Consider the following 20,757-nt stretch of genomic DNA (forward strand, 5'->3'; position numbering starts at 1 on the left):
AGGATGCATTTTGCTACGTGTAACCATATGCATATGTGAACTGTTATTAAATATAGCCACGTATAATACACATACAGCATTACTCTATTTTCCCAATTATACTGTATTATACTCACTACAAAGATGAAAATCATAAAAATTCTATCCAGCCACATAAATATCTCCTACACATGCATATTCTGGGGTCTAGCACAGCTTCTGGCACAAAGTTTCTATGTGAATTATGACTTTATCTCTTAGCTTCCTTCACTGTAAAATATCTCATCACAACACTGTGAATGTACTTAACACCACTGAACAGTACACTTAAAAATGGTTAAAAAGGTAAACTTTTGTTATGTACATTTTACCACAATAAAAAAAAAAAATTACTTCCTCGACCAGGACCCAGTGGGAGGATACAATAAAGTTCTGTAGGAAAGAAAACTTTATTTGTGCCAGATCGGTCCCCTCATATTAGGGAAGGTAACTGAGGACCCAAGAGGTTTGAATAACTTATTAAAGTGCTGATAATAGGCAGAGAGTCGATGGCAAATCTAAACTATTTTTCAGACTTAGGAAAACCCAAAGATATCTTCTAGAACTAATGGAATAGCAAGAAGTAACAATTCCAGAAACTATCTACATGTGATAAAATTCTAATTCTAGTTCATTGACTCCTGAGCTTTCAGAAATCCTACATCCATGCCCATTCATCAGTTCAAGGTGGGTCAGATGATGACACTGGGCCACTTGTGGCTGATACCGCCCTGTATTTATTGTCCATAAACGGAGCATTCTTTCTCTTCCAATGGAGCAAAGACTCAAACATGAGGAAACAGGTTTACTTTGGCTCTCACATGCCAGCTTTCTACTGAGATCTTGAAGAGTGTTTTGCCCTCGGATTCAATTAAGGCTCATTTTTCATGAGCTGACAGTCACTGACTACGCTTGTGTCACCTTCCCTATGACCACATTGGCCAGTTCAACTTGAAATATGACAGAATCCAAAGGCAGTTCCAGGAGGTTAATTCCTGGTAACCGGCATCAATATACGACATACAGAGCACCTCTAAGGGGCGTGGCATTTTTATTCAGAACCCCACAAACAGCTCTGTCAAATTCATCATATTCCCTCCCTTGCTATGGGAATTTCATAATAGTGCCCTCCAGCGTTTCATAAAAAGCTACCTAAAATAATCCTTCATAAACAAATAATTACATTTAGGAAACTGACATTTTAATTAAACTTACTTTCCCTTACAAATTCACTGGTAGTCTTGGGTTACACAAATCACAGAGGATTTGAATAAGCAAAGCCATACCACCAGGATCTTTTAAATGCTTCATTCCAATTTTTAAACAGCTTCATAAGGTATTTTAAAAGAAATGCAAGTCAGAATGTAGAATGCAGGTAATCAACTTTCAGTTTAATACTGCTTTTACTGCGAAAAAATATTACTTATAGCCAATTCAGGTTAAAGGCTAAAATTAGTCAATGATTGTATGGCTGTGGATGTACTTAAGAATAAAATGAGACACTAAAATGTTACCTAGGAAACACAGACTGGGAGGATTATAAAAAGACCTCAAATAGCTTCCAAATTTTGTTAAGACTCTGGAAAAGTAAAAAATGAAACAAAATCCTCAATTGTGCAGGTTGACTAAAGGGGATGAAGCAGCAGAAGAGGACTCACAGTACCTTGGCAAAGGCAGCAGGGATGTTCCACTGTTTCAGACTAACGAGGATAATTTACGTGAAGCCAGTTGGAGGAGATAATTTTTGAAAAGAGTAAAAACTTCTGTATAGTTAAATATGTTCAAATGTCAGCTAGTACCTAAATTACTTCTTGCCAGCCCTGTGGATGTTGGCTTCATTGTGACCGAGTTTCAAAGCAATCGGTTGTAATCTTCAGGGAGCAAAGTCAAGGGTTAAGACAGGCTGCTGGGGCTGTAGATCAGCAACACACACTCACCTGCCAATCACCTGTCAGGCTGCCAAGATGGGGATCATGGGAGAGACCAAAAGCACAGGGAGACAGAGGGGTCAGAGAAAGGCATTTATAAGAAAGTGGGGAGAGCCACCTATTAAGGACAGGGAGGGAGATACAAGGAGAAAGGGAGGGGCTATAGTAGGGCCTGTGCATGGCAAGACTAAAAATAATAGTAAAGAAACTGAAACTGCTGGGAATGGAATGGAATGGGGCAGAGAGGGAATTTCTGTCCCTGAGCACAGGAAGCCTTCCGCACCTCGACAGGTTCTGTTATCTACATTTAGAGAAGAACCTGGTTGGACAAAGGAGAGAGCGAGGGGCATCCCTTCTGCTCATCAACTAGGCTGAACCTCAGTTTGGTTAAGGCTGGTACTCGAGTATGGAGAGAGTAATAAAAGCTAGATAAGTCACATTTAGGACATCAGGTAAATCCTTCCCAGCACCTCACAGAACTGAGACACTCAGGGTATAACTGAAAGCTTTTAAATAGCCTGAGAGCCTGGCAGAGACAATAAAAATTTCTAATTCTAACCATGAAAATAGGACTTCCAGAGTCTGGAATGCTTATCACATCCACAGTAGCTACCACGTTAATTCTCTGTCTCCTTCTTTATGTGTTCCTTCCAACCACTGCCTTCTTAATCACAATGGGATGCTGTCTCTTTGCTTTATTTCCAAATCCAAGGCCTGCTGGTTCTGCCATTCTCCTACTGGATCTGACATCTTTCACCATTTTATTCATTCTCTGTTTTGCTTTCTAGGACACTTTACTCACTGCTTCTCTTCAGAGCTATCCCTTCTAACTCCTTCTTGCCACATAACCAGCCAGATAAATATTCCTTAAATAACTCTGATCATATCTCCCACCTTCTCTGAAACCTTCAAGAAAACAAAAACATTTCAACTGCAGAAAGGAATCCCAGAGCTTGCGTATCAAGGCCGTTCACTCTCCATACCTACTATTCCCTGACATCTTAAGTTAAAATAGCTCAAATCTCTTTCTCCAAGTTTTGAGAAGTTATTCTCACTGTGCTCAGAGACCTGTATTCATTATTTAAAACTGAGCTCACTTCCTGATTACTTCAGAGAGAGGAAAAATTAGTGAGTCTTAAAATATAATATACCTGCCTTGACACAAATTACTAACTAGGCAGCCCACAACAGAACTATGCCTTTTAGACAGAAATCGTCAATTGGCAACAGCTGCCAAGGGACCAGGGGAACAAACTTTCCTTCCAGCTACAGCTACCTGGGAGTCCCCTCTTTGTTTTCTCCATCTACTCACCTTCCCTTTCCCCTTCCCTTCCTCCTCCCCCACCGGCCCTCCCTGCGCTGTGCTGCTCAGGACCAAGCTCTCATTGCCAACATCTGACATCCAATCCTAATGCTTGAGCTGGTCCAAATCTGCATCTCTGGTGCGGTAGTTGTGGTGCACTTTCATTCATTCATTCATATTTATTTAAATGTTCCCGAGCACGTGGCTCTAACCTTGGCTGCACATTAGGATCATATGGGGAAACTTTTAAAAAACACTAATGACCAGGTCCCATCCTTAGAGGTTCTGATTTAATTGGCTTGGGGTAAGGCTAACAAGTCCTATTTCTGAAAAAGATACCCAGTTGATCTCAGCCTGGACAAGGAACCACTTCCCTAGTTCAGAGCAACTGATATTTAAATCCGGTTACTGAAAGTGTAAAAATAATTTAAAAAGCTCAGCCTCTTCAATCACTCAAAAAAGAACATAGAAAACTATTATTCATATAGTCAGTAACTATTTATTGGGCATCCATTATGTACCAGAAAATATTCCAGCTGCTAAAAACATAGCAGTGAACAAAACAGACAAAAAAATCCCTGTCCATAGGGTACTTATATTTCTAGTTGGAAGGGGGCAGTAGAAACAATAAGTAAACAAATTGTATAGCATGTTAAAAGGTGTTAAGTACTATAGAGAAAAAAATAAAGCAAGGCACGGCAGATGGGACAGTAGGGGGAAGAAAGATGGAGTGTAATTTTAAATAAGCAGTCAAGAATGATCTCATTGAAAAGATATATGGGCACAAGTTTGAAGGAGGTGAGGCAGCAAACAAAACCATGTTGATGCCTGGGACAAGAATAAGTGCAAAGGCCCTGAGATGGGAACTGGTCTAGCGTTTTGGAGGATTAGTAAGGAGCCAGAGGTTCTGGAGCAGAGTGAATAGAAGGAAAACTAATTACAGACATGGCCAAAGAGGGGAGCAAAGAAGGGAAGACTGGGTGAGGCCTTGTAGGCCAAAGTAAGGATTTTAGCTTCTGCTCTAAGGAATCTGGGAATTTGGTGGGTTTTAAGCAGGTATGTGACAGGCTCTAAGCTACATTTTTAAATGATTATTCTAGCTTCTGTGTGAGTCTAGCTAGACTAGAAGCAATGGTAGAAGCAGAGAAGCTGTAATGAATTAATCTAGTCAAGCAACATCAGTGACCTGGGCCACAGTGACAGCAGCTGGAGGTAGTATAAAGTGATCAGATTCTGGATATATTTGAAATTAGAATCAACAGAATTTTCTGACAAATTAGTTATGGAGCACAAGAGAAAACTAAGAATCAGGGATAATTCCAAGGTTTCTGGTTTGAGCAACTGGAAGGTATTACTGCAATTAACTAAGATGCTTTGGGGACAGGTAGGGAGAGACTTTGGTTTTGAATATACTATATCTGAGATGCCTGTTAGATATCCAAGGAGAGTCAAATAAATGTGGGCCTCATCAGCACACAGGTAGCACTTACACTTCTAAATTTAATATATAAAAGTATTAATTATATATAAATGTGCTAAATTCATTAGGTTAGCTAGGTACAATCATACTGGCCTTTCAATTTATAGTGAGTAAAAAAAATTATTAATTAATTGATTAAACTATTTTGTGGGCATACATACCCAGAGTAATAAAAAATAATACACAGTGGACTAGCATGATTCTAAAAAAAAAGCATTAGCAGCAATATTGTCCCAAGCCACCTGGAGCAGTTACAAGGCTGGCTTCACTTCCTGTCAAAGCATAATTCAGCCTTCACACCTCCAGCACACATCCTCTGTAAAACCTCCCAGGATGCCCACCGTCAGATTAAGAGACTCTGCCCTCTGTACACCCACTGATGTTGCTCATTCTCCCACCACGGCCTTAAACACTGCTTTATAATTTAGTCTAATTAAGTGTATGTTTCTCCCACTAGGGTCTAAGGCAAGCTAATGCAGGTCTTTGACCATGTCTTATTCACTTTTGTGTCACCAGTGCTTCACACAGTACTAGGTGCATCATACGGAATAATTAAATGCTGATTGCTGAATGAGTAAATTTGAAATTAAGAACAAAACATTAAAAATAATTTCATGTACCTAGGTTTCCGTAAACCAGGTCTCCGTTCTTTTAACTATATCGAACGCAGGATCTGCAGCTCTGGAGCTACATGTTTCTAAAAGTGATATATTTGAACATAAACCTCAGTAATACATAAGCATTAAATAATAAAAAACAACATTCTCACTCTACGCAATTAAAGATCATTTTAGAACAAGAAGCATAATCAGTTCTTCATTTTCATGTTCGTTCTTAAAATGAAGAACATTTAAACAGTCTTTAAGTTTTCACAGTTTTGATGTGAGTGGCAGGAATTTTGAGTAGTTCACCAAAAAATTTTTTTTTTTTTTTTTAGATGTTGGGGGTAGGAGTTTATTAACTTATTTTTGCTGTGTTGGGTCTTCGTTTCTGTGCGAGGGCTTTCTCTAGTTGCGGCGAGCAGGGGCCACTCTTCATCGCGGTGCGTGGGCCTCTCACTATCGCGGCCTCTCTTGTTGCGGAGCAGAGGCTCCAGACGCGCAGGCTCAGTAGTTGTGGCTCACGGGCCCAGCCGCTACGCGGCATGTGGGATCCTCCCAGACCAGGACGCGAACCCGTGTCCCCTGCATTAGCAGGCAGATTCTCAGCCACTGCGCCACCAGGGAAGCCACCAAAAATTTTAATCACTGTCTTCTGCTGCAGAAATGTGCATATTTGTTAACTGGCTTCCTGTTTTCTTTGTGCAACAAATCAGAATGGATGCTCCGCTCCTCCTCTTCCACTCTGGCAGGCAGCACAGTCTCTAATTGACTTTTTTCTAGGACTTCTTTCTACCAAATCCCTTTCTTTTCTCCATAGAAGATTTCTAGAGCTCATAACAGACTACAAACAGCACTTAAAGTTAGCAGCACTAAGCAGCCCTGTCACTTTTTTACCTAGCAGGAGCTAAGAAAAAGAATTTCTCCTCAGTTAAAAAATAAAACATTCATACTGTTTGACTTAAGTAAGAAAAAAATCAAAGCTTAAATAAATTAAGGATAAATTAAGTCAAATGTGAAGCATGCAAGGAAAGATTACTTTGTCTAATTGGACTGGTTGTATACTTCTCTTTCATTTCCTCATACCAAGTTCACAGATCTGTTTTTTTAAAAAAGACAATTCATGGAATTTTGAACTCATTTCAGTCACCTGAATCCACTTATCACACTTCAATGTGTCAAAAGTTTTGGAAATATATTCCAAAAAAAAGTTTTACGACCTTATTTTTAAAAATAGTAAAATAACTGAAATGCCATTAGCCCAAGACAAAAGCTTATCATATCTAAGCCAAGTGACCTGTACATTGACCTCTTAATATTATACTATTAAAGTCAAACAGCCAAATTATTCCATTCTTTATTTCTAAATGTATGAAACTGAAAAACAAAGAAACGACATTAATGATTTTTAATTAAAAATACTCTGGCATATATTGTCATTTTCCGGCATTCAAAAAATGTTACAGAAATGATATACCTACTCTCTAAAATGAAGTGCCTTTTATTTCTTTCTTTCTGGTTTAGAATATTCACCTTCACATGGAAAATCTCTTGGGCTTACACTCTCATTTCTGAGCCTTAGACTAAAGTCAAAGTTCAGAGTGAAAGAGGCCCAAAACTTAATTTCAGACATTAGTTTTGCTAATCTGTGACCAGGTACTGTTCACAGAGGAACAGCATGAGGCCCCTTCAGTAGGTACCTGCAGCTTCTCTCTGAGGCTTACCCCATAGGTCTGGAGCGCCCTGAGTCATTCAGGAAGAAAACAGCTAACCTAGGCATCCATTAGCTTTCTCTTCTCTCAATCTCCAAGCCATTTTTATGAGAAGAAACATTCCAAAATGTATATGTAACTCTGCCCCCCTACCCTCCCTCCTGAAGTCCCCAAATAAAGCCTCAAATACCCCTTCTAGTTGGTATTAACAATCTAATATTTTTATTAACAATCTAAAATGAATTAACAATTCATTGATATTATTAATCTAAATATTAATAAGTCTGATACTAACAATCTAAAAATGAATCAATCAGATCACCCTTACTAGCGAGAAAGAAAAAAATCAGGATGCACGTTTGGAAAAAATACTATTTCTTCCACAATCTTCATTTCTGGCATTATACTTGATACTACGTAAGTGCAACAATCACCTATAATGATAAAAGAATGAACACTTTCCAGGTGAGAAAAATCTTAGAAAACTCAAACTTTTTAAAGAGCATGTAAGGATGCATACTCAAAATCCAAATCAGGAACTCTACAAAACACTGAATCAGGTCCCATTTGTTTTACTTAGTTTTACCTTTGTCCTACAAAAGCAGTTCCAAGAAGCAACAGCATTTGGTTTACAATGTATTTAAATTTGGAATTGACAAATCATACTCAATGTTAAGAGATGGAAGTAAATGATCTAAAATTCTAGGTTAATGACTATGCTATAGGCAGTATATCAGATACCAATACGAAATAGCACTCAGAAAGAAGGTCTTTATGAAGTTTTCCTTGATTTTAAGTAACATAGAACATGAAACTACATTATTATTAAAAAATGCAAATTTTTCAAAAATGAAGTGTAAAAATTATATAACTTTGATTTATATATTAAAGCACTACTTTCTGATACAAAGAACTAATTCTGTTCTCTCAACCAGTTTCTTCCATCTATGAGTTGAAAAGCTTCAACTAATTGAAATGAAAATTTAAATAACAATATCTAGTATATAGCTAACTTTAAATATCAAAATTTATGATTTACTTTAATATTATGTACTTTGGGGTCACTTATACCTTCTCACATCAACAAAAAGCATGACCAAGATTTTTGAAAATTAAAAAATAAACAGATGTACTGACATGATAGTATGTTACTTGTTGCGGAGCACAGGCTCCCGACGCACAGGCTCAGCTGCCATGGCTCACAGGCCCAGCCGCTGCGCAGCATGTGGGATATTCCCGGACCGGGGCACGAACCCGTGTCCCCTGCATCGGCAGGCAGACTCTCAACCACTGCACCACCAGGGAAGCCCAGCATGTTACTTTTTACTTCTCAGTCAAAACCATCCAAGATATAACTTAAATTAACTGGTAACTAATAATCGATAACTCAAATAACTAGTTCACGGCAATTAACTTATTTAGTCAAATATTTTTCTTTACATTTGCCTCTGTGAATTGACATTATACATTACAGCACTGAGAAACATTTAAATTTTACTCTTTCTAGGGTCATGTATAAAACCTATTCTTTGGGCTTCCCTGGTGGCGCAGTGGTTGAATGTCCGCCTGCTGATGCAGGGGACACGGGTTCATGCCCCGGTCCGGGAAGATCCCACATGCTGCAGAGCAGCTGGGCCCATGAGCCATAGCCGCTGAGCCTGCGCGTCCGGAGCCTGTGCTCCGCAAAACAGGAGAGGCCACAACAGTGAGAGGCCCGCGTACCACCAAAAAAAACTAAAACAAAAAAAACCCTATTCTTTTATAATTAAGCACCTAGCCCTCTATCCTATTCTTGGGAATCACCACAGCCTTGTAGCTTCATTATTCCTAATTACCACATAGCTAGCTTCCTCTACCTCTCTAGTTATAGCTTTTCTAGATCCAAGACCAAAGTATGGCTAGAGAGTGTCTAAGGAATGGTGAAGTCTAATTGAAATGTTATAGTATGTGCAACTCTCTGCTTTGTGTTTGATCCCCATTGTTACAAGACTTTCTAAGGGGAAATAAATATCAGTTCTATTCTCTTAGATGTGGTCTCACATAAGAAACCCTGAATGACACAAAAAGGAATATGTATTAGGATCTAACCAGGAAAACAGAAACCACCATAAGCATTTATTAAATGACACAAAGGGAATTTCATTAAGGAAAGTGGTTATTCTGATGAAGTAGAAGGTGAGAAGACAAACTGGAGAGACTAATGTAAGCCACAGATTTAGCAGCAGCAGGAGGCCACAAACACCCTAAGGCTAGGGAGACAGAAAGAAGACTCAGTGTTCATGGCCACAGGCCTGGTCTTCCAATACAAGCTGGAGCTGCAGGAGGTCTGTCCAGGGCTGGAACCACGGAGATGAAGCTGTTGCCAGAAATGTTACCTGAGACAGACAGGGAGGTTGAGAAATACCAGACTGCCTCCCTCCCTTTGCCTTCCTGCCTCCCACTAAACGCAGCCTGCAGGGGGAAGCCTCCTATGATATATAAGAGCATGCTTAGAGAGAAGAAAGGATGTGAGGGCAAACAGACCTAGGACCAGCACAAAGCAAAAGGAAAGAAAGGGGAAGGGGGAGCCAGATTCCAAAATGAAAAGAAGTAGTCAATCTAATGAGAGTTCATTATCACAACCCAGAAAAAGGAAGAACTGCCAGAGCATTCCTCACACCTTGTCTGAGAAACCCAGGGTGCTAATAAACTTCTTCTCCTTTGAGCTAGATGAAAGCTGTAAAAGTATCCTGAGCTGCTTTCTGCTTTCTCAGGCACAGGGGTATTGCTTCATTTTTAAAGATAGAAAATTGATAGCCAATTGCATGTTGAAAAGTACCTCTGATCAAACATAATAACCAAGCATTTCCACTAATGAATATAACAGAGAAAGTTCCAGTACGCACCTTTTTTCTTGGAAAAAAATGTTGATGGCCAATCATCCCACTGGGATACAATCAATTGAAAGGAAGTCTACTGTAGGGGAAGCAGCTATGTTCCTGATGGTTTTGTAAGTACACTGTGATCAACAGCTTTTGTGTAAATACCTGTGATACCTCTGGGCTGGAGAGCAAACATACGAAGAGCTCAACTGCCTTTAGTCAGTAGACGCTATGGGACTCTATTATTGGGCCAGTGTGCCAGGAGAAGAGGGAGCTCACAACCAAACTCTATTCCAAAAATTATTATGGAAAATAATGAGTAATATTACGTAGACCCAAATTCTGGTTAAATACTGAGGTTCCAAGATAAAATTTTAGAACTCACCTCTGCTGTTACACAGATAACTTTTGACTAATAGAGAGTTACCATGGAAATGAATTCCCTGTTTTCAAAGAATGTGACTCCAATAAAGATGCAACATAAGTTTTCTTCCCCTCAGTATTCAGGAGCCCCTTAGGCCATCGTTATAAACACTGCACAATGTTAAACAAAATTGTAAAGAAAAATCTGATAATTTGGATTCTCTATGGTTAATGATTGGCACAGTGTGGGCATGTACTGTGTTTGTGTATAAATGAATATATAATATGTACATATGCAAGCATTTCCCTGTGGCTAACAGGACCTGCCCAGGGGCAGTGAAAATAGTGTTTAAATAAGACAGTTGAATTAGTTGATAATAAAACACCGTTAAATATTTTATAAATGTTCAAAACTATTAAGTGAATATAACTGTCAATGTTTTAATTAGTTGAATATGTTTTCAAATTAATTGGACTCTAACTCTGTAATTCTCAGTAAATGTTTATTTTAAATTAATAAATGATAACTGAATCACTTTGCTGTACACCTGAAACTAACACATTGTAAATTAACTTTATTTCAATAAAAAAATTAATTAATAAATGAGATCTGCTTACTTTCTTTCCCTCAGTAGTATATCTCCTCATTAAGTTTCATTATAATGTATTCTCATTAAGCCCCAGATCTGGTTTCTCTAATTCAGGTAGTCTATTCTGTCAATTTAGAGATGTGACCCCATCCGTGCCTGATATAACTATGCATTTATGTATAAACCACAAGATTGAATGAAGCAGATTCACACTGATCCTTAAATAAAATTTCTGTTACAACACAGTGTGAATGAATCTGAAAGCCAAAAAGAGCTTGAAAGCAGTGTCTCCTAATATCTTTCTTGGATAAAGACTGACCTCATGTGTTAGAGACCAGATAAATAAAGTTGAAATCCTTTTCTACAAGAATACTGGCAACGAAAACCATAATTTACGAACAAGTGTGTGATAAAAATTCAAGGAGTGAACTGAGGATAACATAAGCAAAGTAAAATAATATTTAAAGTATAAAGCCAAGATCCAGAAAAAGCCCTTTCAAAAAAGATAGCCAGCTTTCCTCATTTTGTATTTATATATTTATAGTAGAGCCTGAAGCAACCATTTTATCAAAGGATAGATGCAACAAAGAAATTCATTTGTTCATTTTACTTTGTTAGGACTTTCACAAACTGAGTCATTTGAAAGATGAATTCATTTATTTTACTAGTGTCACATTGATACATCTTGCTGCTATAGTTGCGGAAATGAAAATGTAGCACAAATATACATTACAACCAGAGTAGGAGTAATAGAGTTGTAAAATATAAAAAGAGTAGCCTCGCTGAATAGATACTACTGACTTAACAGAATGAAAGAAAATGTGATAAACTGCCACAGCTTACGTAGTCACTGCCTATACTAATTTAGAAAAATAAAAATCAAAGTCACTAATTTGTGCAATAACAATAAGGTACAACATACCTCACACTGGTCAGAATGGCCATCGTTAAGAAGTCTACAAAGAACAAATGTTGGAGAGAGTGTGGAGAAAAGGGGACCCTCCTACACTGTTGGTGGGAATGTAAATTAGTACAACCACTATGGAGAACAGTATAGAGGTTCCTTAACAAACTAAAAGTAGAGGTGCCATATGATCCAGCAATCCCACTCTTGGGCATATATCTGGACAAAAATGTAATTCAAAAAGATACATGCATCCCTATGTTCATAGCAGCACTATTCACAATAGCCAAGACTTGGAAACAACCTAAATGTCCAACAACAGATGAATGGATAAAGAAGACGTGGTATATAGATACAATGGAATATTACTCAGCCATAAAAAAGAATGAAATAATGCCATTTGCAGCAACATGGATGGACATAGAGATTATCATACTAAGTAAGTCAGAAAGAGAAGGATAAATACCATATGATATCACTTATAGATGGAATCTAAAATATAACACAAATGAACTTCTATGAAACAGAAACAGAATCACAGACATAGAGAAGAGACTTGTGGTTGCCAAGGGGGAGGTGGGGTGGGGAAGGGAAGGATTGGGAGTTTGGGGTTAGCAGATGCAAACTAATTATACATAGAATGGATCAACAACAAGGTCCTACTGTATAGCACACAGAACTATATTCAATATTGTGATAAACCATAATGGAAACGAATATTTACAAAAAAGAATGTATATATACGTAAAACTGAATCACTTTGCTGTTCAGCAGAAATTAATGCAACAATGTAAATCCACTATATTTCTATAAAAAAAATGAAAAAATAAGGTACAAAAGTGTATTCCTCTGATTCAGCATGTTGCTATGGTAGGAATTTTTTTAATGATTTTATTTAAAATATTATTTTAGTTGTTCAGTGTATTAAAGGGGAAAAAACAAAACAAAACCATGAAGAGCAGACAAACAGTTTTTAATCTTAACATTCAGCCTTGGCACTCAGGTAGAAAGAAGGGTCATAAAATTTTTAACTAAGATTTATTTTCATGAAAATTATTTTTCATTTTTATTTTAATAAAAGAATATGAATGGATTAGGACTAAAGAGTTATAAGAAGCTTTTATACATAATGACGAATATTTTTCTAATTAATTAATTTATTTATATATACTATTTTTCAAATGCTGCTTTAGTATGTGCCAAGCACTCTTCCTCTAAAACCCGGGAGATAGATAGATGTTATTATTATCCTCATTTTACAGATGAGAAAACTGAGGCTAAGAGATTAGGTGATTTGCCCTAGGTCATACAATAGCAGTCATCCTATTAGCTTTGATGACAGCAGTAAGCAGTTTGCTCTCCGTTGTGAACTTCAAAGAAAAAATCTATTAATGGATCACACCAGGCCTAGAGAATCAGCACCTAAATTCTCAACACTTGATTTTTGGCTCAACTCTTAACTCCCGGAAAGCTAAAAAGAACCAAATGCACAGTCATCCTACAAATACCTCTTCAGAGTCCTCACTGGTCATACCCACTAGGGAATATTTCAGAGCTGAATGAACTTAAGAACACACACTTGCCACATCTTAAAATATCACTCAAGTACCTATAATTAATCAGAAACAAATGAAATGATAATCTACAACTTAACAGCTAAAACAACCCTAAAGTAGCAAAATAATATGTTCTGCCTTTAGAATAAGACATTCTAAACTGATCTGTTGTTTGGAAATTTGAAAGACAAGAAAGTTCATCTTTCATTTCTAGTCTCTGAATAAACATGAAAACGAAGATGAAAATTGAGTTAGCTGCATGAATGAACATTCTTTCACTTACTTATGTTAAATTGACTGAAAAAAATCAATTTTGTTTTTCTTTAGAAAATATTTCATATTTTCAGCCATAAGCACTTTTAAAATATGTGTTTTTAAAAAAGTTCTTTAATATGATATGGTCCAAGAAAATATCTGAACTTTGGGCATTTTTTTAGCTGTTACCTTCAAAAAAAAAAAACCTCTATTTAAAAACAAAAACAAACATACCCATATCTGACACATCCTAAGAATTCAGTTCATGTATATAAGCAACAATAAGATCTAAGGTATCACCAGAATTAATATCATTAATTAAGATATCATCAGAATTATATCATTAATTAATAAACACAACTTTTAAATTTATCAACAATCTTAAGTTATGACAAATATAAATTTTTATATAGCATATAATGAAAATGAACATTTTGTCAAAAATTCTTCATCATCATCCTTAATAGTCATATAAAATAGCATCTTCCTGACTACTGGTAGAAATCATTTGAACTGATCTAAGTCAATTCACAATGGATCTGTGGCATTAAACTCATGAACCCACAGCATTTCTGAGGTTTGCACTCCAACTATACGTAAAAATAATGTGTCACTTTGACATTTCAGATTCCATTGGCTTATCTGTCCAACTGATTTTAAATTAATATTATATATTAATGTATATGATTATTAATTATTATCCTGAGCATCTTCCATGGTATTATGCATTCTCAAAAAGCATGCTATTGAATAGTATGATTTCATCATGTTATATTAATAGCAACATTTTTAACCCCTTAAAAGCTTTTTTATTATTATGGAAATTTTCAAATATAAGTATTGAGAATAATATAATGAACCGCCATGTCCTATAGCCCAGCTCAATTATCTATATTTTGCCATTTTTGTCTCCTTTAGTGGCCTATCCACTTTTTTTTCTTTTTATCCCTTTGTAATATTTTAATGCAAATCCCTAACATTGTGTCATTTCACTAGTGAATACTCAAGTATGTATCTCTTACTGATAAAGTTTTTAAAATATATCAGATATTTGGTAGAATTCACCAATGAAGCAATCTAGGCACAGAGTATGATTGGAGGGAAGGTTTTTAACAACAGACGTAATTTCTTTAAGAGATATAGAGATTCAAGTAATCTATTTCTTCTTCAGTGAGCTTTGGAAGTTTGCATCTTTCAAATAAATTTTCCATTTCATCTAACTTGTTGAATTTAGAGGCATAAAGATGTCCATAATATTCGCTTGTTATCCTTTTAATATCTGGAGAATCTGTAGCTATGTTACTCCTCTGAGTCATGGTACTGGCAATTTCTCTCTCTCTCTCTTTTAAGTAGTCTCAATAGAGATTTATCGAGTTTATCAAAGAACCAACCTTTAATTTCATTAATTTTCTCTTTTTTTTGTTTTCCATTTCATCGATATCCACTTTGATCTTTATAATTTCCTTTCCTCTGCTTACTTTGAGTTTAATTTGCTTTTCTTTTTTCAAGTTTCATAAGGCAGAAGCTAAGGTCGTTGATTAGAGACCTTTTTTTTTATACAGGTGTTTGGTGGTATTTAAAGTAAATACTTTAGTAGCATCACACTAAATCTGATGTGTTGTGTTTTCATCCTCATTCAGTTCAAAATACTTTCTAATTTCTCTTTTGATTTCTTCTTTACTCATGGGTTATTTAGGATTGGATGAGCAAGGAAGGGAGAGCATACTCCAATCTCTGGGGTTTTCTATGCAAGTTCTCTCCACTCTGGTACTCTGTCCTCTGAATTCTGGCTATCCTGGTCTCCCTGGACTTTTGGTTCTGTCTCAACTCAGACAGTCTGCTGAGTTTTGCCTGGGTTATCCCTCTCTGTGCTACAAGCTGGAAACTCTTCCAACATATTAGACGAAGGCAAGCATAGGGCTTCTCTTGTTTGTTTCTTAGATCTCAGGGATCACTGTCCTTGGTTGTCTGATATCCAGTGTCTTGAAGACCATTGTTTCATACATTTTGTCAGTTTTTCTAGGTTGTTTCAGGGAAGAGAGTAAATCTGGTCCCCACTACTCCATCTTAACTGGAAGAAGAAATCCAGTTCTGTTTTGTTTTTTTTATAGATCATTGTAAACTCATGACTTTTATACATTTGTTTTAATCCATTTCAGCCATTTTCCTTTTTGATGTTCAACGTATCCCAGCTTAGGCCAGTGAGAGGCACTTCATGTTGGCTTTTGGGTCCTTTGACATGTTCCTATTAGTCCTTAATGTGGCAAATGATACTTAGGCACTACAGTCTAGTCACTAGGGGTTAACTATACATTTGCATTTGCTGAACTTGTTTTTGAAAAGTGGGAAGGAGAGCAAAAGTACAAGATAGAAATATTTTACATTTATAAATAGGTACATGGCAGTGAAAAGAACACACCTGTGTTGGAGGAAGCTCAATTCTGCCGGATACAAGTCATTAACATTCTCAACTGTTAGAGACCTCAAAAGTTCTTATCATTGCTTCCAAACCCACTCTGGTAAAGCTGACTTTATCTTCTCCACCTGTGGGCATTCAGTCTTGGCTACTTCTGGACTCTCATTTACATAGTCACAGCAGCTTAGAAGGAAGGCCGCTTACTTCAATATCGCTTGATATTAGCAGAATCTATCTGAAGACTAAGGGTGTGTCACCAATAAATAGAGTCCAGCCAAGACTGAGAGCATCAAAGTAAAATTAAGTCCACGAGACCACAGTAATAGAATATCAATATTCTTCCATTTATTCCCAATCTTCTGTCTTCTTGCCCTTGATTTAACAATCTAAGATGTCACAAATCCCCAATTTTCCCTTCTAACTTACTAAAGACTTGACATTCCTTAGTTTCAGTGACAGCCACTCACAGTCCCGTCCAGGCCAATGACTCAAATTCAGAGATTTGTCTGGCTGTAAGAAACTCTAGAGATAGATCACCTAATACAGGCACATCTCTTCACAGGAGGAAACTAAGGCACCTGCTTCTAGTAGCAAACTTAGAGCCAGAGACTTAGTAAAGTAATAACTTGGAGAGATTTTCTAAATCATATAAAATTAAATGTATTTATACCAGTAACTCTCAACACTCTGCATCTCATATCTCCCTAATCATTTATTTAAGAATTACATACCATGTTGATAATAAATTATTTAGAGCTATATACCATGATTATAATAAGGGTAACACAACTTTCTAGGAACACTTATATATTTACAAACATTTTGTGAATGTAAATTATATTTTGTATAATGTCTTAGTAGAAAAATACTGTCAGAATGCAAATATTTTAACAAAAAAGCTTTTATTTTATTAAAACTTGAGTTCTACCCTTGGTTTTCAAGAGATAAGATAACCAAAATAGCTTCGCAAAAGTTATACATGTTTAAAATCCTATCTTGCCTTTACCCGAATCCATGAAACTAAGCAATATTATGCCACAAACCAGTCTTCTCATCAAAACAAATACTGTGCTGAGCAAGAAAGATGCTCCTAAAACGCTGTGGACCAGCTTTGATATGAATCCAGTAGATTCTGACTGCTAACAGGCCCAAACACCAATCCTGGTATATAATCTTCACAATAATCTTCTCAGCAAATTAAGCCTTCCAAAGCTGACATTTGCTATCACTACTATTTTGTCAAAGAAAATAATTCTGATCTTTTAAGTACCAGTGTACAATAATTTTTGGCCATCTCAAAATGCTCAGGGAAGCACTTACTGAGCTAATAAGTCTTGTTTTGTCTTTAATGAGTACAATTTCAAGTGATCGTAAAAAGCCCACATACGGTCATTATAACCCTTGTTGTGCACAAGCTGTTCCTCCAAAGGCATTTCTACTCTACACCATAAACAGCATTAGATGTGACGAGAAAAATACTCATCTACCAAAATGTTCAGGCCAAGGTTATAGAAAATGAATAAAAAATTATGGTTACATATGGTCTTGGTTACACTGAGATGTTTTGATAGAGCAATAAGAGAGAATAACGTGCCTGTCCTCTCTGCTGGCTTTAGGTTCTGATCCTCAAAATATAATTAAAGCTGATCAGTCATTTAAGACACAGAACAACCACAGGCTCTGTTTCAGATACACTAGACTAGAACAGTGATTTGATTTTTTTTTCAAAGTTTGCTCTGATTTTCCAGCAATTTAGATATTGTAGCACCTATTTTAATAATAGTAGCTAAAGTTTACTTAGCACTTACTGTGGTTTCGATACTGAGGCAAGCATCTTGCATATATTACTTCAATTAATTCCCTGAAAAATAATTTGCTCACTTAGGTAATAAATGGCAGAGCCAAGATTCAAACAGGAGCTGACAACAGAGCCCAGACTCCTATCCACTGGGCCTTATTGCCATTGTTCTAGGTAACTCGTAAACATTTGCTCTTTTCCTAGGAAGAAAGAAAAACATTATATCCCGCTAAGCTGTAAGCTTGAAGAGACCTGACAAATTTCAGATAATACACAAGTAAATTTTATAGTAACCAGTTTTCTAAAGCATGCATATAAGAATTAGCTTCTAATTATTTTAGAACCCTGAAAAACAGCAGAGATGACACATTGAAAGGGAGAGATTACAAAGGAACTGGTATTTTCATTATTGCTAAAATATGAGATTTCATATATTTGGTATACAAGTAAACTCTCTGAACTATAAAGTTAATTTTTGACATACATTTGCTTCTCTTTTCACGTTACATACTCAGCTTAATCATATGCACTGACCATATTCACTTCTTAAAAGCCAAATGCTCAGAAGATCTAATGATATGTGACCAGTGAACACTTTCATCAAAATATCTTCTAACACAATAAATTAACATCTCAATATGTTTTGTCATATATATCAGTTTCTTTAATGTATATATTTCATAGTCATTAGCAAATGAAAAAGCAAAAAACTTTCTTGTTTAAATGAATGTACCATTTCAGAAAGGATAGATTTTGTATTGTTGCCTTAAAGTGATTTTAATTTTACCAAACACTACTTACACGTCTATAATGGTCTGAGTAGTCCTCATTCAAGTACGTATAACATTGCTAGGGCACTGATATGAATGATACTCGGAAAAACTAAGGAGATGTAGCCACGGTTCCTACCTTGGTTAGATGAATGACTCCTTTAGAAGTAACTGAACAACCCATGAAGCCAACGTACTGAAGTTCAGGACAGTGCTCAGCAAATGCTTTCACCGATTGATCTGTCACCTAGGGAAGAGACATGAAGAAAGTCAAGGCGGCATTACAGTGAGTGAATTTAAGGATTTGGCTACTGCAAATTCCCTCTGCCTTACCTTGCATCATTAATATTTCCCTTTCCAATGGATCATTTGAATCCATATACAGACATGCTGCAATATGTCCTGTGGTTTTTTTTTTTTTAAATCCTCCCTCAACCCCACATCCCTTTCTATCACCCCATGTTTGTTTACTTCTTCACAGAAAATGTCTCAGAGATGTCAACACTATCTACCTCCACTTCTTCGCATCTCTCAGTAGATATGTACATATTTTATTGACATACACTTCACAAACTACAAAATTCACCCCTTCAAAAGGAACAGTTCAAGTGGTTTTTAGCATATTCACAAGTTGTACAACCGTCACCAATATCTAATTCCAGAACATGTTCCTTACCCCAAGAAGAAACACCATGCCCGTTAGCAGTCACTCCCCTATTCCAACTCCAGCCTCCAGCCCCTGGCAACTTTCTGTCACTATGAATTTGCCTAGTCTGGACATCTTTTATAACTGAAATTGTACAATTGCTTCCTAAAGTGCAACAATGGTCTCTTTATAAGGTTTCTCCCTACAAGTGTTTCTTCCAAGAAATCTGGTTTTGCCCCTCACTGCTTCAGATTCCTCAGATTTGGATGGTGTGATGGTTAATTTTATGTGTCACCCTGACTACACCACGAGGCACCCAGATGTTTGATTAAACATTATTCTGGGTATGTCTGAGGGTGTTTCTGGATGAGATTAACATTTATGTTAATCTACACAGTAGACTGTGTAAAGCAGATTGCTCTCCCCAAGGTGACCACTCAACCTTAGTCACATCCAATCCGTTGAAGGTCTGAATGGAACAAAAAGGTTGAGTGAAGGAAAATTTGCTCGCTCTCTCTCTCTTTCTCTCTCTCTGCCTTGTCTTCAAGTTGAGACAACAGTTTCCTACCTTTAGACTCAAACTTGGACTGGAACTTATATCATCGGCTCTCCTGGTTCCTATGCATTCACACTCAGACTAGAAGTACACCATCAGCTTTCCTTGGTCTCCAGATTGCCGATTTGGGGACTTCTCAGCCTCCATAGTGACATGAGCCAATTCCTTACAATAATCTCTTTTACACACACACACACACACACACACACACACACACACACACCCCTCATACTAATTACGATTCTCTGAAGAACCTTACCTAATGTAATACATATTAGAATCCCCTGAGGAGTTTAGTAAAATCTCAGAGCCAAAAGGGGTGTGGCCCAAGGATCTGTATTTTTAACAAGCCCCTAAGAGACTCTTAGGGATGTGAAAACTTGAGGCCCCAGAGCTGCAAAGAAGTTACACTGACAGCTTTTGGCATTTCTACATGGCCCTGCTTTAAACAAAGGGCAGACTGAAATTCCTTTTTTGTCTCCCTCAACCTCCAAAAACTTTCCATGTATAAAATTATCTTCTTATAATTGTGCTAACATTTTCTTCACTGTTCCACAAAGTTGTAGCTTATTAAAGAAGGTCCAAATATTCTCTATCATAGGCTTAATTTCAGATTCACTTTCCTCACAGTCAAGATGAAATCAACAAGTTAAACACCACTGTTAGTTTTTCAAACAGCAGTGACTTGCATCTCCTTTGCATTAAATTTAATATGGGTGACTCTTACTTTGTATCTTCCTTATCTATTCTGAATAGATATTGGAAAATAAATGTATGTGGGTAGTATTAATTCTGAAACAACCCAAGAACATTTTCCTAAAATAATGAAACCAACAGCATCCATGGTACGTCTGATAAAAGATTAATTCTGCCCTCAAAAGTAAAGTATGCTTCAGCAGATTAAGAGTAAGGGTGCCATTGATAAATTAAAAATGGGCCTTCCTGACACTCAGCTTTCTAGAAACATTATGTTAACAAAGAATATTTAAGGCACTAAAACTG

The 20,757-nt window shown here is 36.7% G+C and overlaps 1 protein-coding gene across 8 annotated transcripts in view; it reads right to left on the reverse strand.

Annotated features, from left to right (window-relative positions):
- Positions 1-20,757, reverse strand: part of FBXL17 (F-box and leucine rich repeat protein 17) — a 478,542-nt gene that overhangs the window by 316,485 nt on the left and 141,300 nt on the right. For all 8 annotated transcript variants that reach the window (XM_019940793.3, XM_019940792.3, XM_019940794.3 and 5 more), the window contains one exon: positions 18,693-18,800. In XM_019940793.3, coding sequence (XP_019796352.1) covers positions 18,693-18,800 — 108 coding nt within the window. The remainder of the gene's footprint in view (positions 1-18,692; positions 18,801-20,757) is intronic.

This window comes from Tursiops truncatus, chromosome 3 (genome assembly GCF_011762595.2).
Source record: "Tursiops truncatus isolate mTurTru1 chromosome 3, mTurTru1.mat.Y, whole genome shotgun sequence".
Taxonomy (NCBI): Eukaryota; Metazoa; Chordata; class Mammalia; order Artiodactyla; family Delphinidae; genus Tursiops; species Tursiops truncatus.